General features: G+C 37.3%; 1 protein-coding gene across 3 annotated transcripts in view; it reads left to right on the plus strand.

Moving 5' to 3' along the window:
• DACH2 (dachshund family transcription factor 2) overlaps positions 1-19,250 on the plus strand; it is a 252,170-nt gene that overhangs the window by 192,278 nt on the left and 40,642 nt on the right. For 2 of the 3 annotated variants that reach the window (XM_065077857.1, XM_005512245.4), the window contains exons 4-7: positions 861-1,016; positions 3,597-3,769; positions 13,670-13,805; positions 15,632-15,712. In XM_065077857.1, the coding sequence (XP_064933929.1) occupies positions 861-1,016; positions 3,597-3,769; positions 13,670-13,805; positions 15,632-15,712 (546 nt within the window). The remainder of the gene's footprint in view (positions 1-860; positions 1,017-3,596; positions 3,770-13,669; positions 13,806-15,631; positions 15,713-19,250) is intronic. The other variant, XM_065077858.1, reaches the window with a different exon arrangement.

The raw sequence follows: 19,250 nt of genomic DNA on the forward strand, positions 1-19,250 counted from the left end.
CTTAACTGCTGTTTAAAAGGACCTTGTTATTCAAGTGTACAAGTGTAATACTGGAGAAAACAGCAACCTGTAAAATTGCTGCAGAACACCCTCTCTTCAGAAGACCAAAGGGATATTGTGACCAAACATGAGTGCTTAGTTTGCTGTATGTACTGTGGTTTTGTCGTAGATAGTAATTATTGTGCATAATATTTATCTGGATTCTTAAAATTTAAATTCCTGAATATTGATGATTTCCAAGCCCACCCTGATGCCTGGTTTGTATAACCTCACAAAGCGAAGTGTTTCACTTTGAGCATCCCCAGGATCAAACCCAGCAGGGGAGGAAAAGCTGTTTAAGCTCAAAGATAATGCAGCAACAGGATGAGTTGTGGAAAGCTGTTGAGGGATGAATTGAAGCCAGAATGGCAGTGAGTGTTGGAGGAGTGAACAGCAGAGCGACTCTGCAGTGAGACTGACAGTGGTGAGAGACTGGACAGGGATGGACACGGATCTGTCTCTGGCAGGGACAGGGTGGCCTGATTCCCTGCGGCAGCAAGAGGTTGTGATTCTGGCTTTCAGATGTTCCCTTTCTGCCTTATTTAATTAATTGTGACTGATGTTTACTTGGATGATTTTATCCTTAAATATTTAGCTTTTCCTGTTTCAAGAAACTAGTGTGACGAAGCTAGGTGATGCTGAACGTTTCTCATATTTTTTGCCTGATGCATATTTCTTAATTTATTTTTTAAAATGTCATGTGCTTTGTTTGTGCTCAATGCTTAGCTCTGGTAAAGAGCATTAGCTCGTTGCTAACCAAGCAATATGTCTTTTAAAGAAAAGTGTATGACATTTATGGTTGTTTGTACCCTGTGTTGCAGGTGGGAGCGAATCCTCCTGGGATAAAGACAAGCTTCAGTCTCCCATTACGACGGGGTCGCAGCACAGCATTGCTCATCCCACGCTGTCTGGGCAGTCGAGCCTCGGGAGTGCACACCCGCTCAGTCCTCTCCAGCAGAATCACCTGCTCACCAACAGTACGTACTGTGCTCTTAAGTGGGGGGGGAATAAAAGTACGTAGAGTCCTTCTTGGAGGCTGGGTGTGCGTTCCTTCCCAGCCTCATGGAGGTGGGGAAACGGATGGGAGACATGTGCGTGACAGGGGGATCAGTGCTCTCACTGCCACTTGTACTCGTGCATCACATCCAAGGCGCTCACTGAGATGCAGCCCACCCTCTTTGAATAGTCACCCACGCTGGGTTAGGGGCTGTCAACTGACATTTCGATGGCCTGGACTGGAGGGAAGAATAACCATAAGATTGCCTAAAACTTCAGCTATATGAGAAAAGGCTCTTCCAGGTGAAAATGCTGAGCACAAAATAAAAAATATGAGAGCAAGGAATAAATGCAAAATGACTAGTTAAAAGTGAACAGAAGCAAACCCTCTGACTTGTCCTGACTTGTACATGCCAGGTGTGGGCAGGGTCATCCTGGTGGTGGATGAATAATTAAAATCTCACTATTTCTGAATCCTTGTTATTTGTTTAAGCTTTTCATCCTCAAAGCTTTGGAAATAGATTTTTTGTGTCGGTCTTAACGAATGAATGACATTTCTGGCTCCTTAAACAATTTTAGAACCAGATAGTTCCTTGTTACCTGTGTAGGGCCCCAGACTTGAACAAATCAGAGCTGTTCAAATGACTCCTACGCTATGTGTCTGCTTTGTTCATGGCAAGATACGGTTAGCGTTTTGGGCATCTGGTTAAGTGTGAGTAGTGAAGAATCACCAGATTATAGGACTCAAATTCACTGTAGTTTATCCTTTCGTTTTATATTTGTGCATAATTCAATACCTGTGTATATTTTACATACAGGAATATTATGTTTTTTGCTGATAAAGAAAACTTTATTTTCCAGTAGATTTTGTAGTAGGCAAATGTCTATAGGCTATTAAAGGTTGTTTTGAATGTCAGACATTATGTCCAATGATTTGCAAGTGTAGGATATATTTTCTTCATAGTCCTCTGAAATGTTTGACGGGTTGTGTCTTAAAACTGGTGATGTGCTGTTAAATTCTGTTTGTAGTTTGCATTTAGTTTGCATGTCAATTGGACTTTAAGTAGACATACAACTCAATGTGGCCAGATGGTGTCTGGGAGTTTTGGAACTCTATGGAGTATGAGGAAAGATTATTGGGCTGTTAAGGGAGACATGCAGGGGAACAAAGGCTTTGGATGTAAGTGCTGAAGGGGATTGTCAGTATGGTTTAAAGTGATGGGAGACGTATGTGGGCTTCGCTTATTACCTATCATAATTAATATTGGTGTGGATCATCATATAAAATACATAGTGAATCATAAGGCATCACAGTTGTTGATCATGATGTGCTCAAGCTAAACAGAAATCGTGTGGGAACTCCGAATATACACAGTTCTGCTGTTGTGGTGGGCGCTGTGGTGTTTTTATATCGCTGTAGTCAAATTGTATTGGAATAACATAAGCTATAACAGTCAATGGTATTTTTTATTGTGGTTTCTGTCATACGTCAAAACGGGGACTGGCCTTCTCATTTAAAATAGTTAAGATAGAGCCAAAAGTTTAATGACTTTTAAAAATAATTAATGGGAGTAGCATATGGTTATGACTAGCTATATGATTATGTTATTTATTACTTTCACCCTAATTTTTAAATGAGAATTGCTAATCTAAATTTCATTTAGAAAAACAATAAGTCATTTTATGTGGCAGAACGAGTCATTTTTTCTGAAAAAATCGTTTTGGATTCCCAAAGGTTACTATCTTCACATGGTCTCTCTAAAGAATTCTTAGATGTGCAGTAACGTGAAATAATTTTTTCAGTGAATTGGTGTCTTGGTGTTGCTTTCCATTGTAGTCATTACTAAATACATAAAATAGTACCCATGCTGAAATAGATACTAATGAAACACGAGAATCCAATTAGTCTTAGCATTGACATCACGTTTTTGGCAATGTCAAGAGCTGCAAGTTGGTGCAAATTAATTTCATACCTTCTTAAATAGTTTTATATCCATAGCAGAAGACAATTTAAAGTGACTTTTTGGAAATTAAAACCTCTGGCAATGATTTTAACCTCTCACTTCTTATTCCAGTTCACAGACCTTCTGTAGGGTAGTTCAGTAGTTTCTGTAGTCCAGCCCACAGCTTCCTGTGTTCAAGAGACGGTCAAATATAAACATCTATTCTCAGATTGTGGTGTATGGGAACTAAGTAAAAGAGCTTGATAGGAGTTTATTGTCAGATAAAATTATTAATAAATATTATTCTGATGTGTTGGAGAAACATGAAAATATCTGCATGTTTTGTGGTTTTTGCTTTATTGCTCTTAATAAAGGGATCATTGAACTTATGCACTGTTTTATATTCATTTTGCTAATACTGTGTTGCTTTTCAGCTCTATGTTCCTTTCCCCAATACAAACCATACAGCCTCTTCTGGAGGGCAAAGAATTATTCCCTATGTAGCATCAAAACTGTTAACACATAGTCGTATTAACTAGTGAATGTTCAAGTAGAATATAGGCTTTAAAAATGGAGTTGTTGGACTGACCCATATAATGTGCCCGTGCTCTCTTTCAGGGATAGACCTGCCGTTCATGATGATGCCTCACCCTCTGCTTCCCGTCAGCCTACCTCCCGCTTCGGTGGCGATGGCGATGAACCAGATGAACCACCTCAACACAATAGCGAACATGGCCGCGGCGGCCCAAATGCACAGTCCCCTTTCCAGGGCAGGGGCCTCGGTTATCAAGGTAAGAGTCATCTATGAGGCTTGAAAAAAATAACTTTTTGAGGCTAAAAAAAAAGCATTGACAGTGACTTTCTGAAGGCAGATAACTAAGAGGTTATGCTGCCCATAGCACAACTGGTCCTGACAGTGCTTCTGTTTGAGGAAATATCTACCAGTACAGTCAAGAAGTTCAGATGCTCTGCTCTCTCTACCAATCTGTAATGTAATTAAAAGCAAATAGTAACATTCACAAGAGGCTAGGGGAATAAGCAGTGCTGCATCTGGGAAAGCTCAAAAACTATTCTAAAGTGTTGTTTAATATCATACTTAACGTTCTACTTAAAATAAACTACTATAGAACGCAACAGGGACTCTAGTGCGGTGCAGTTCTGGAAGAGGTTAGTAGTAGAGAATATCATCAGAAGTACCTTAGTGAGTATAGTCTGTGGTAGCCACGCTTAAATTTCCTTCAGGCTGGATAAAAAGTGTTGATCCTTTTGAAAGGCTTCTCATAGTCTCTTCCAAGCGGGTTGTTAAGAAAACTTAATTCCCATACTGAGAGCTGAAGTCCTGCTACACACACTAAAAAATACGTCGAGACAAGAAATTTTCAAAATAGCAGGAGACGGGATCAGTGCCTGTGCAGGACTGGTGCTATGGGAGTCTCCACAGTACAGTGTGTCCTCTTTTTATTGGGCGAAAATGAGAGTTTTTATCAGTCTAACTTTGGTGTGTATTTGCATGCACATGCATGTTTCTTGTTGAGGAAATGAAGTTTTGCCAACTTTGAAAGGTAGTTATTTTAGCATTTTTGCTTGGTTTTCAAATATTGGAGTCTATAGAGTTCTCTGTTCTGGAGAGTACATTACTTTTTATTTTGATATTCAGGTTCATTTACACTCACGTATCTCCATCACTCTGGAATCCCAGCATTCTGAGTTGCTTTATTCAAATAACTTTCAGTAATTTGCTGAACTTAATCTCTCATATCGTTATTTTAAACCACCCTAATTATAAAATATGTTTTTTTATAATTTAGAAGTTACTGTTGCCAACACTACAGACCAATTGTCAGAATAAATCAGTTAGGATTGTGTTGTACTTTCTATTGTCACAGGCAAATTTGTTTCTACATCAAGCAGGGAAAGAAACTAGTGGTACATGACCACATGTTTATTTTTCGTATCTACTGACATCAACATCCTTGCAGGGAAGAAAGCAAATTTCTTTTGTCACTTTACAGTAGCATGAAATACTACATCTCTCTGCTGAGGTTCTGGAGGTCTTTATTTTTGATGTGATCTTCCTGGCCTGAGCATCTCCAAACCCCTCATGTTGTTTTTCTTCTTCACTGAGAGTCCACTTCCAAATTAGGCCCAATGTTGTTCATAGTACTTTGATTTTGTTTACCTGTTGTTTTCTTGGATTCTGGGAGGCTGGTAAAATTCAGGGAGGCTGTTTAGGATGAAGATCTATGAAAACTTCTCCCTGTCATCAGTGTATCTGCACAATTGTTGACTGTGTAGGGGAAATGTGATATCTCTGATGTCCAGCTGCACATTAGTTAATGCAAGTCACTAAACTCTTAGAAATGAATTGAGGTTCCATGCATTTCACTCAGTATCATTTTCTTTAACTGTTGCAGAGACCTTCTGAGAAAACCGTAACTTAAATACAGCAGTGGAATATTTGTAGCAGCATAAGCTTCGATTATATTTTAAATGCTATCAGCATACCAAAATGAAGATTAAATATGTATTTGTAAAGAATACTTGTTCTTTGTAATAAAGACTAGAGTTTTTGCAAGCAGTTAGGTTTAATGATGCTCTTTAGCAGGCCCTTGCTGATGCTAGTTACTCATTCACAGCTATTTTTTCCCCAACACCTGCACTAGAGGATGCACAATATCACCACAGCAACAGTAGCTCTCACCAGCACTCTAGTGGGAATTATTTTCTCTACATGATGTAGAGGAAAATATACAAGTTGCTAATGTGACAGAGGTAAAGTGTGCCTCCATCGCTGTGCTCCTCCCACAGTGTGTGAGACTCCTTTTGTCCTTCCCTTATGTACAGTCATCTAGCTCTGAAAGACGATCAGTTAAGATTAAATCCTTGTACAAAACACAACATGTGAAAGAAAAGCATTGCTGCTGTTACCTGTCAGCAGTATTACTTTTATTATACAACACTTTTTAAGTGCATTTAATAAGTACAAGTTACTAGTTTTAGATGGACTGCAGTTCCAGCATTATGACATTACTTAAAATGGGAGAAATGAATCGAATATATTGAGTGTGTATCTATTTCTATACTCGGATGACTAAAATACCACTTGGCCTGTTTTCTATAGGTGTGAGAATCAGCTCCTTTATAAAGGTTTTGAATGAAGTCATTATGCTTTTTATATCACGTTTGCCATTTAGAAATAAGCTGTTCTACCAAGATATGCATGATCAGCAAAGTTAACATTTAGTGCTCTAGAAAGAAATGTCATAACTATGAAACTTGATTTCTTCCTGACAGGAACATTGTAAATTAGGCAAGCACAATGGCCAGGCTCACAAAACCTTCTCAGCCATCTATAATATGAGCTGATGTGATTATAGCAGCACCCGCTAGCAGTGCTATAGCTGTGGTTCTGGCAGTGCCCCTGTAATAAATCCAGCCTTGCAGGGATTTACTGTGCATCTGAAAGAGCTTGCTCCATTTCAGACTCGGCTCAAATGGCTCTGAAGAATCTGCACAATTGAGGGTCTCATGTGGCAAAACCAAAATTTGACAGGAACACTGACTTCAGCACCCTCTCTCTTCTCCCTCTTGTGTCTTCTCTTCTGTTAGTTCTTCTTTTTCCAGAGCTGTTCTTCAGCTGGATGAACTCTGCAGTGCAGTTACTGGAGTGGAACTTGAATCATGGTGTAGGCTACAAACAGCAGTGAATGTGTTGTAGTTTCCTGTCATCCAATAGTTTGTTTCTGAAACTCAGAAAAATCCACTCAGTGATTATATTTTCAGGTCTTCAGAAGCAAAGTTTGGATGGGCCCTTTATACAAAAGAGAAAGGATTTTTCACTGAAGTTTATAGAACAACTCAACTCCAGAGAACAGTAACTACGTAACATTAAGGTTTTTATTTTACAGTGGACCTATGACAAATATGGCTAGTTATGTAACAAATGAATATGACTATTATTATGTATTCACAGCATATTATACAGTTTCTCATAAAGGAGCTGTTAAGATGTATGCCAAGAACAGAAACTGAATGGCATGCTGAAAGCACACCTGAGTCTTAACAGATCATTTAAATTAAATGGGGTCCAAAGGAGTTGAGACCTCACAGCACATAATATAGACAGCAAATACACAAAGAGGTGTCACAACAAAAATGGGAATATATTTCTGTTTATTGACAGTATATTTGAACCTTGCGATCAGACTGTGCCCATGTAACAACTCCTTGTCCATAGTGGAATGAGGCCTCAAACTGCGGATCCTTGAGCTCTGTCCAATACAGGCATCAGGAGTGTTAAACTTGTGTCATCAAGCTTAAAGTCTCAATTTATACAGATTAATCCAGAAAGGCCTTATATGACTAAACAAATATATTAATTTACACAGTTTCAGGCAGCAGGCAGGGAGGGGGCTGGGAACGTTGCAGGTAGGCAGGTGTGAGGAGGGCTGCCAAGAGCCTGGGTTCTAGCGCTGTGGGTGTGCGAGTCTCTGTGGTCACCGAACTTTCACCCGTGACCTTTGAAACAGGTCGGTGGGAGATGCTGAGGTCAGTGTGGGCTTGAAATTTAGGTTAGGGTGGGAACCAAATCCAAACCAGGGGCCTTAAGCTGCTCCCTTTTCTGCTAGATACCAAAAGAGTACTGAGAATACTGAGACAAAAATTTATCACAGCAATTTGAGAGGCAGTTTTACCCTTTTCTCCCAGTTTTTGCATGCTTCTTATTCTACTCACCCCACATATTTTGCACTTGTCTTGCTACTCTTGCTCATGTCTCACCCTTCGTCCTCCATGTCTCCTTGTTCTCTCTCTCCTTTCCTCTGACTCTCCAACAGCCTCTGCTGAGCCACTGAGCGATGTGCTGCTCCTGAGTAGGAGTATTTCTGCAAATTGGTTTCCTGCTGTCCATTTTTCTTCTGTAGTGATTCCCTCATTCTTGCTGTATTCCTACTTTTCTCTTTTTCTTTCTGCTCTTGTCCAAGTCCCAATTATGAATAAATGGCACATTTGTTGAATACACCTGGAAAACCCAGGAAAAAAAAAACAGTTAAAATGTAATTTGAAATGTTTTGTTTCAAAAACACCTCAAAATAAGGCATTTTTATTTTTGTATTTGAAATCATGTTTCTTTCAGACTTTCACTCCAATGTATTTAGAAACATATCAAAACTCACAGAACAAAGCATTAGTTATACAATGTGATCTAGACATGCAGTAGAGATTTTTGAGTCTCCTTTCCTTTGTGCTCTCTTCTGATTTTGTGGGATTGTTAAAGCATTTGTAAAGGATGTATATGACATGATTTTAAATCCCCTGAAGAGAATACAGATGGGCTGTGTAATTATTGCTGAGAGGTGCTATTTTCTGTGTGCCATACAACTCACATTCATAATATTTACCTGACAGCCAGAAAAATGTGCCCATCTTGGAATACTCTGAAACAATTTTTGTCCGTATAAAAACATTTCTCATTACAGAATTTATAACATATTTAATTTTGTCTCTCTCTATGCATTCCATTCATTCTGAATTGTTTTCAGAATATTACAAGACTTATAAAGCTTCTGTAAAATTTATGCTTTTTTTTCTCATTATTAGGTTTATTCTGTCCCGTTTCATAGCACATGTTTGTTGCTGGCATCTTATTGCTGAAACAGGCACTAGAATATGTTGGGAGTGAGACATGTGAGAGGGACTAGTTTAAGTTCACTTCTTATAAGGCTGATTTTTGTGGTTTTATCTGTATCGAAGGAGAAGTGAGTGTGTGGTCTTGTATCTTTTTATTTCACTGATACAGAGGAACTAATATGTTAGGAGATGTTCAGGTCCCTACAAATTGCATTAAATACCCTTCTCATCTCTCCTTCTTTGAAGGGAGGCAAAAGCCTCTCCCTGTAATGCCAAGAGTGCCTCACTTGTTAACACTGAGACACTTAGTTGCTAGGCTGAAGAATAAGCAATGAATACTGATTTTAAACTCACAAGTAGAAAAAAATACAGTAAGAAGCAAGTACAACTCTTTTTTGCAAAGCTTGCAAGGGAATATCATTACACTAAGCACATACTACCTTTTAGTTCTGGCTCAGATCTTTTTAATATTGGCTTAGTCATTTGCATTTGTACTTAATAACTAATGTAGCTATAACATAGATTAGATATAGCATTATCATCATAAGTCCTGGAGTGCCTGCCTTTCATTCGGTAGCAGCACTGAGTGAAACAATCTACAGGAGGGGTGCAAGTAGAAAGTTTTCACTGCAAGATCCTTTCCAGTTTTAGTCAACGTTATACTTGGAGATTGAAACTAAAATGTAAAGATAAAATCTGAGTACACAAGTGAAGGTTGCCATAGTTTTTGCAGTGACTGCTAATTTAAGAAATAGTGAAGAAGGCGGCTCTTGTTTGGCTGCTGACCAATCCCATTTGATTTGCTGTGGCTCTGTTTGGCTGAGCAGCTGGCAATTAATGAATTGATAGGAAGTAGTCACAAGGTAATGGAATTAGCAAGTGAACATCTGGTATTAAAAACCAGTAAATTTAGGAGAGTTTTTATCATTTCTTAAATTTGGTGGGAAAATAATTACCAGTTGACTACAACTGAAACAACTATGTGTACGCAGTGAAAAAAATGCATTTCAAATGTCAGAGTACATATTTTAAGTGAATGACTTCCCAATGTGCTGCAAAAGATGAATGGGATCCAGCTGGCTTTCAGACATACAGATCCTACCCTAGTTTTTGGACCAGCTGTTTACCTTGTGCATCTCCAGTTCCTCCAGCAGTTGGAGATACTGTAAGTAGCTCAGAAGACCAACAAGTCATCCATAGTGTTTGCGTGTGCCCATTTCCAGTCTGTAATGATCCAAAATATAAACCTATCCTATGTTTTCTTGCCAAGAAACGGTGACTCTACCTTCGTATTTCTTGTCTGCCACTCTCCAGCATCATTTCAGATTTAGCACAGCTCTTGCTTACTGTGTCATGATTATACTTTCTCTTTGAAAAGCCTAAATGCCATTTACATATTGTTTTTCTTAATAATGCATTAGGTAAGGACTGTAACTTTTAGAAAGCTATTAAATATGTAGTTTTTATTAGAATTGAAATAGTTTCAACTAAGGTCAAGTGGAAAGAAATGTGTGTCTTAATAATAACTAAAAAAAAATGTAAATATTTCTTAAAATACTTGAAAACTCTAGTCTAGACCCAAAGACAGTAGATCCCCATTTTTCCTTCCCGTCCATTTCATTAGCAAGGTCTGGTGAATTCCAGCTCTCCTGCCACTGCAGAGCCCTGTAGATTACAGAAGCAGCACCTCAATTAAATATGAAATATCAAGATAAATGTCTGAATAAAATATCCAGGACTCAGACAAACTTCCAAAACCTGCTCGTCAGCAGTGAAATGCCATTAAATCCTCTAGGAACTCATTAATAGATTAACATTTGGAAGAGTAATTACAGCTACATTAGAACTAAGAATAAAAAGAAATAAAGGAAAATCCAGTAGCATCATTTCTCTAAACTCTTGACACAAAACAAAGATCAATACTGTAAAAAAATCAGAGGTAAGGAATTAAGGTCAAGATGATTATGTCAAAAATAGGTAAGCTGTTCATATATATTTCAAATGAAACTAGTGTGGATGCAACTGTTATGTTGTGTTTCATGTTACTTGAGTGGAATACTACCTCACAGGGGAGAGAAAAGGGATATTGAGGTGAAATCAAGGATGTATCTGGAAATTGAATGAGTTGATGACTTCAGTGCCGTTAACCTAAATCACAACTAAAATTAACAATGTCAAGCTTTGTAGCTACATTTTCTGAGCCGAAGCAAGACACTGATCTTTAGTGAGACAGAAATACATTACCCTTCCCAAGGATTAAATACTGCAAAAGTCTTTTTAGAGAATTTATGTTACAGCTTTGTAGAGGGAAGAGAAAAGATGAGATGAAGTGGGTACTATAGTTAGATAAATAGGTGAGATCTTGAGAAATGTTTTCATTTTTCATAAAATTCTCACAATCTGTAAATTTTATATATATAATTCATTACATTATAACCTGGAATATGAACCTTGCAAATTTGTGAAACAAGGAGAAATACAAATAGAGAAAATAGAACTTTCTTTAGAAATGCTTCTCTGTTACTGTGAGTGTACCTGCTGTAGAATCCACTGCACAGTGTGCTGGTTGGACCTGAGCTGTTTTCAAAAGGAAAAGAAAATATATGAAAATAACAAGGTTGTGAAATACGTAGATGACAAACAAAATGAAGTCGTCAACGTGTGAAAAAAAAAAAAAAAAGTTAAGGTTTTAGATTTGCGATTTTCCTATTTAAATGCCCTCATTGATTTGTTACAAATACTGTTAACCCTGTGTTTGGAAAATGGTGAGGACATTATCACTTGTGTTCTCATTTGTAATAAAATAGATTAACTTGCTGTGAAATTTTAACTAGGCTGAGACACAACAGTAGCTACCTAATGAACCAGAGCACATTGCTGTTAAGTAGCTAAATAGATGCATACTGATTACAGGACTGAAAAATGGATCTGTTTACTTGCAAAAAAAGTGTTCATAGTGTTATTTGTTGTAGTAGGGGAAATTCAGCACTACATTTCCACACAAACATTTAGAAATTGACAGTTTCTCGATCCGTATGTGTTCTTACATGATAATACTCTATCCTCATTTGTAGTACATATAATGTAGAGAAAATTTCAGCTCCTTTGTTGCCTATAGAGATAAGTGTATCTTCCCTGTATGTGTAGGTTTTTGTAACTGGTAAGACGTTAGATGACATAATCAACTAATTCTCTTTAAAAGTGATTCACTGTGTGATTAAGAATGACATTATTATTTGACACTTTTATTTCAGCCTGAACATTTCAAACCAAGACCCTGAGTTTGAAGGCAAATTACTTGAAGCAGAGATTATTTTATATTATAGCAAGAGACAATGGGAAATGCAGTTACTAGGAGCTCAAATACTTTGCTTTTCCAAATCATCAGCTTTTGAATTACTCAAATAACTCCCATTTAAGATGACATATATGGCTGCTTGTGTGATATCTAAGTGTTAATTCGTAATCATATTTGTTCATAGATTCTTTTTGCAGAACAGTTGGCATGTCCCCTCCTTGGCTATTCATTTTCATGGTTGCAATAGACAATGAAATTTACTTAAACTATGTACTCTTCTGTAAAATTAATCATTTCAAAATGATATCTTAATTGTAAATTGCGTGCTCTGTGTGGTACAAAGAGAGGAAATAGTGCCAAAGAGGATGGTTAAAACTGTAATCCGCAAATAAAATCACAGTCAGACTTGTAGCCTGTTAGCAGTAACCTATTTGGAATCTATTATTTACGCAAAGGTAAAAGACACATAGCTCAGGATTACAGGTATATGATTCATCATTTATTTAGGTAAATACTTTTCGGGGTAAGAATGTGACTTTTAGAAGGAACTTCATAAACAGCCCAACCGCAGAGTAAGTCACGACTGTCTGTTACTCTTCTGCTCATCTTGGCAACCTCTAAACCCACTGTTTTGGCAACCAAGAAGAAAACACAGGAGACTTTAAGATCAGTGAGTCTGACTTTTTTCCCCCAGAATTTGAAAATTTGTTTATTTAAACCATTCAGTTTTAAAAACTTTAAGGAATAATAGAGTCCTTTCTGTTAAAACTTAATAAACATTTTTAATATGCATTCAAAAATACTGAAATTAAAAGTCTCCCTTGAAGGTTTATTAGTTATTGTATGTTCGTTAAATAACAGATAATTAGTGAAAACTGATCCACTGAGGATTAACAGCTATGTAATAGATACACATCTGTTACATGATTTTGAGGCTCAGTTCTTATTTAACATGCAATAACTATTCTATTAAAAACACATTCAGTGCTATGGTTTCGGCTGGTGGGATTGGAATAGGCAAATGCCACCCCTTGCTGATAGAGGATCCAATCTCACATTCCCCATGCATCATTCTTAAATATACCTCTAAACATGAAGATGAGTGTGGTTTAGAGAGATGGTTTGAATGGGTTACGGAATATTCTTAAAATGTCAATCTTACTGCCAGTGATATTAAAGAATTGCCTCAATAGGTTATGAACAGAAGCTATTATGCTAGCTTTTTATAATGGAAAAACTATTAGAATCTACCACTCTTTTCCTAAAGCTGTATTATTGATTTAGGATGCTATCTAGCAAAAAATGTATAGAAAGTTCAGATACTATTGAGTTTATTTTCAAAATCATGGGGTAAACTGCTACCAAGTAGCCAGATTGCATACTCCTAATCAACAGGTTAGAAAGGCAGAAAAATCACGAAGTTCCTTGGAGACAGCTTCCCCAGATTACACTGTAATTGTGAGTTTTAATGAGGTGGGGGCAAGAGGATCTCCCTTTTTTAAAAAAAAGTGATATTTCAGTTCTGAGTCTCTGCAGGGAGCAGCTGATTGCCGGGGATGAGGGCTGTGCCCAGACACACCGCATATAGAGTATATTTTTTTTGGAGTATAGATCACTATACTGCTCTTTCAATGTGAATTCTGCTTGCTATTTGTCCCAGAAAGACCATTTGTTACCGCTATTTTAGCCAACTTCATTTTTTCATTGAACTTCAGTGAAGTTCATGGATCAAATTGCACAGACATTGCTTTATTTCTGTTTCAAGGAAAGGATTCAAGACAGCCCTTCTCCAGCTCCGTCTCTCGAGGACAGCCAGCGGCCCGGCAGCCACGCGTCTTCCCACCAGAGCAGCAGCGTGTCCAGCTCGCCGTCCCAGCTGGACCACACGCCCGACAGAATCGGTTAGTGCCCTGCGGCCTCACTTACTGACCTCAACAGTTCTAGCAGTTCCTTGGGGCAAATATTTATTTGCTAGGAAACTCAGGGAAGCACTCATCTGCTAAAAACAAAAATAAAATCAAAGTTCATCACTCTAGTTTGGTTTATGAGGTTACTCACTATGCAGAGCCCGGCCCCTCAGGTTCATTCTATGTCGGTATCCACCCATGCACAGAAGATAATCACCCCCGCTCTGGTACAACCAACTTCTACACGGTAGAGTGAGAAAGAGCTTCAGAAAGCACTCGGAATTGAAAAAATAGCAAGTTATCTTTTTCTTGGTATGTATGTCAGAAAAGTCACAGGTTATATGATGGCTTTTTCCGTTCCAAAAACCTCCTCATGCCCACACATTCCCTCATCACTGCAAAGCTGAGAGTTTTTGATATTTTTTTTGGTCTCTCCACCACAGCTTTCGCAGCCTGTGCATTATCGATCTTGTGTTTAAAATGCTAATTCAGTCTAGAGGAAGTTTAGATCCTATTCTCGGTGCTTCCAAGAGGGATCTAGGGCAAGTCAATTAACATCTCTTCACGTCACTATATGTCAACACTCTTGTCTTTGCAGTGACTGCAGCCTATGCAGGCTTTGCTGAGCTAGATTTAAACTACAAAACAGTTCAGCCCGTGTAAGTCTGTGTAGACTTCACTCCCACCAAAGAACTGCTCAGCTGCTTGCTGGGATTTAGCAGTTTTGACTCTGGTCCCTGCAGCAGCACCGTGGCGCTGCGCAAACTACTCAGCACAACCTGAATTACTTTGCCTAAACATCTGCACACACAGGGAAGAGACTAGAAAGTGCATTCCCCTCAGCTTTTTCAGATACAAAGTAGGGCTAGAAATATATAGGACAAGAAATTAATCTTCCTATAGCAACAGTGAAAAAGGGACTTTTGTCCTCACTGTAGCTTTTGAAAGGAACTGTAACTTGTTTTATTAATAGTAGTAGCAAACACTGCAAGCTTCTGGGCTCCAGAAATGGTGCTCAAAGTTTTTTAAAGGAAACCAGGTTTTATTTATGTTGAACAAACCATTTCTCTGCATTTATGTCTAATGCTTACTGTTGCAAAGATATGTATAGATAGTTTTATCTATATACGTTCTTTTGCAATTTCAAAGAAAAAAAAGCTCTCCTTAAAATATGGCAATGAAGTTTTTAACAAGTGTCTTCACTGGAATAACTTTAAATTCTGTAATTGGTTAATTACAGAGAACAAAATGTTTTAGTCAAATAAGAAGAAAGAAAATAGGCATCTTGAAATCCTAAGCTTAACACCTCTCACTGATCTTGTAGGTGTTAAGTAAAGTATTTCAGTTCTCCAGGATATTGTTTTTTCACTGTCATCTATCAATTTGCATTACTATCTGTCTGTGTTTTTTATTAAGCTTGCTGCTTTATAGAAAATTGCTAATACTTAAGTCCTTTAATGTGTTTTACCCTAAAATGATTTCTCTGAAGTACTTTTCTAATTAGTTGATTTGAACATTTCATAAGAAATCACATTCATCTCAGTAGTAATTTTTGTTCCGTCTTGATATCTTTGTTTAATAAACTTGAGCAAATTTGCATCTGCTGCAGGTTTCACTTGGCTCGAAGTGCTGAACCAGGACAGTGCAATGGTTGATTATGGACAATAAAAATGATCAATTGCTTTAGAACTTACGTACTATAAATAAATGTTGAAATACCAAAGTATTGACAAAAAGGGGTTATAATTTAATATTTTCCTATCTTCTGACATTTTTTTACTGACAGTGTTGTATAGCTGTGCATTCTCATTTTTTTTTAGCTATGCTGACCAACAGTAGGGAAGGAGAACTCATTGATCAGGAAACTGGGACCAGCTTAAAAAAAATACAAAAGGAGAAAGGTAAAATTACAGACTGTTTTCCATCTCAGGCATTTCATTACACTTATTACATGCTTTATTCCTTTTTCTAATATTCTGAATATGCAATGACATACTGTTATAAATTTAAGAGCGCTAGTTCCTAATTGCAATGAATAATGGATCCGGTGAATTTACATGACATTCTTTTTAGGAAGTGTAAACAACCAGGTCTTCACTTCTCTTTGTTTATATATTACGGGGCTAATATCTTGCCGGTTTCATGATTCAATTATTTATGAAGTTCCTAGCAAATATTTGATTAGTCACATGGTATTGTTGCTTTGCCTCCAGGAGATGCGTGTACAGACTAATGCTGGTTTGTAGGTGAGAGAAATAAGTCATTTTTTTGTGTCTAATAAAGTTACGTTACCTGACGAGTGAGAGACATGGAGGGAATAAGTGATGTTTGCCCTGCAGTGATTGTCCTGCAGGCCGGGAGGTGCCTCATCTGCTCGGTTGGGTGCTGGAGAAAGTGAATGTATTGGTGTATGCAGGTAAGGCCTGAGGAAGTGTTTCAGTGACAGAGCACATGGCATCTATGGCTGCACATCAAGGAAGAAGAAACCATGTGTTTCCTTGCAAATATAACAAAAAAATAAATTGTATTAATAGGGGAGAGGTTTATTCTGGCAATATGTACAGAAAGCACTATACAAAATGAGTGCCTGCAAAAAAAAGAAAGAAGATGTGATATAGTTAAAGAAATAAAATAAATCTTGAAGGTAAGTAAATACTGGAAAAATACTGCAAAGGCATATTCTGAGGGAGATATTAAGGTTTCAGAGTGAAAAGGATGTGAAAGAAAAGAAGGAAGTGACCAAAAGAGGAGACAACATAAGCCAATTGTATTTATAAGGCTACTGTAAATAGGAACATTTTATCATAAATGAAAACAGAAACCAATTTATGTTTTGATGGAGGTGATTTTAATGTATTTTCTGAGAAGACTAAAAAGGCTGGTATAGACAATTCTATGAGCTACTCAAAAGAGAATTTGAAGGCTTCGTGTGCACGTTGGTTCCAGAGTCATATAAAATTATTTGAGCAGATTCACATTTGTATATGATCAGCTCTGTTCCTTGCACATCTGTGACTGGTTCAGTAATGGGAAGAAAGAACCTGAAAATTCCTCCTTATATTTTCGTACTCAGCTCTCTTCTTGAAAGCAAAAGTAGATGTTTTTGTTCACTGGTTTCTTTAGGCATTTGGGCACTTTCCTCATGAACCCCCAAATAGCCCTTGTGTGTCATTCTGAGATAATTTTCTGGATCATCATGCTTGAATTCTTCCCTCTTGGCTCCTGTTAGCATTTATAGACCAACAGCAGAAGCTGAACAGTTATCAACCATACCTTCATTTCTAAGATTAAAAATTACATTTCTGTAGTAATTACATAGGTGAGTATTTAATCTAAATCCAAAGGTGTAGTTGATTTTAATTTTGTTGAACTGTGTGTGGTTCTTTGCCACGTTTAGTTGTTTTTCAGCAAAACAATTCAATATCCTGTGTGGTTCAAGGATACAGAGTCAGGTAGTTATCAGTAGTAGCTGTCGTGTCACTCAGGGTGGATGGAGAAAGGTACAGTTTAAGAATCAGAAAAGACGATTCCAAAATCCCAAAAAGCATGAAAATAATTTAAACCTCAACACCTGTGACCTCAATTCCCAGGCTTCTGTGATCATTGAACATTCCTTGTGACATGTACAAAATCACTAAGATCTGATGCTAACATTGTGTGTATGACCATTCACTTTAAGATTCAAGTTGTATAGGTTTATTCATTTCCTGGTCTGGGGTTTTTACGTAGTATTATCTCTCTTCAATTGATTATATACTGGGAAATATGTCTTTAGACATGTGTTACTTCTGCATGCGCTAATGGAGTTTCTTTTAAGATGAACTTAGTGTTCAGAAATTGACCTGTGTCAGAAAAAAAAGTGCTTCAAAATTATCAGACATTTTAAATTATCATTTTAAAAACAGAATAAAGTTTCTGGTTTCATACTTGGTCTGCACAGGTCAATTTTTACTCTGCAAACATGACGATTTGTCTCACTCCCATGTAGATTCTATGTTCCTAACACTATTACTGTTCTGTAGTGCATCATTATTTTGGGCTGTGGTGCACCTCAAATACATTGAATGTTTTTCAGAGTCAGATGTGGACAATCACTGAAGAGGGTATTCTGTGCTGGGATGCTCAGCACAAAAAACTCTGTGTAATTTGTATACAGAATGAGCTCTGTTTTTCAAAACCTGCCATTGCTTTTACTAAAGCAAAATATATTTACCATGGAAAAGATTTTCAAAGTTATTAAGAAGGAATGTAGTTAAAATAAAAGTATCAACATTTATTAAGTATGACAAGTAAGCGGTTTATACAACCGTGGCAAACATATGTTTTCACATCTGTTTTGAGTAATATCATCATGATTTTAAAAATGATTTATAGCTCTGCAGGCCGTAAAATGCCAGCTTTGCTGTAAGTTGGAAGTTTTCAAGCAACAAAGAAATTATTGAAGGCATAAATTGAACATGTTTTTGTGTTACACACCTTGATAGAAATACAAATCTGAGCACTCTGTAACAAGATAGCAACAAATTAAAATTAAGTTACTAAAATTTAGCAGTGGTACTACTTATGTGAAATCTTAACATAAAACCTAATAAAAGTTATTGTAATCATTATAGGCAGATACTGTGATATCCCTCAGGATACACAATTTTTGTTTTCTATTTCCCATTTTAAGTGATCTCAGCACCAGACAAAAATGCGGCACTTTGTTCTCATCTAAGAAATGTCAAGGTGATTAGGGCTGAAGATAATATAGCTTAAACAGTTTTCCTTTAAAAGACAGGTAAGACGAGGTTGTTCCAGTTTTGTTGAGCTGTTTGCATATGTTGGTGCAGCAGAATTTACTGAAGTAGCGACTGTCTCATCACAGAGGGGTTAGAGCCCAGTTACAGACCATACCTGTCAGCTTTTTGAAGGAGAAATGCTATTAAATCTCAATTACTCCACATCTTTTCATTATTTTTTGAGGAAGCGTGGTCATGCTTAACGTTAGAGGACAACAAAGTCAAACATCTTTATAGGTCTGCAGTTTTATTTTTTCATACAAAATACATTATTACATTTTTTCTCAAACATCTTTAACCACTATGGTGCACAAACAGTTTGCCTCTGCATCCATGTCAGAGTGTGAGTGAAAACCATATGAAGAGTAACCTGTACTTTATTTTGAAATTGCTAGTGAAAGGAAACAGAGTTAGAAAATCCCCTGCCTCGAACGTTTACTGAAATTTAAACACAAATTCTTCCTGATTGTGCTTGCTTGCTCTGTCTGGTTTTAATCAGTTACGTTTTACCTATACAAATTTCTGACAGAAACTAAATTTTAAATTAATCTGCTTCAGTATATATCCTGGAAAAAATCGGTGTTGTATGGGAAAGGATTGTGTTTGACACAGCCCCGTATAGGCTTTATAGAAACCTCCTTATGAATTCTGGCATTAG

Source organism: Columba livia, chromosome 12, assembly GCF_036013475.1.
Source record: "Columba livia isolate bColLiv1 breed racing homer chromosome 12, bColLiv1.pat.W.v2, whole genome shotgun sequence".
Taxonomy (NCBI): Eukaryota; Metazoa; Chordata; class Aves; order Columbiformes; family Columbidae; genus Columba; species Columba livia.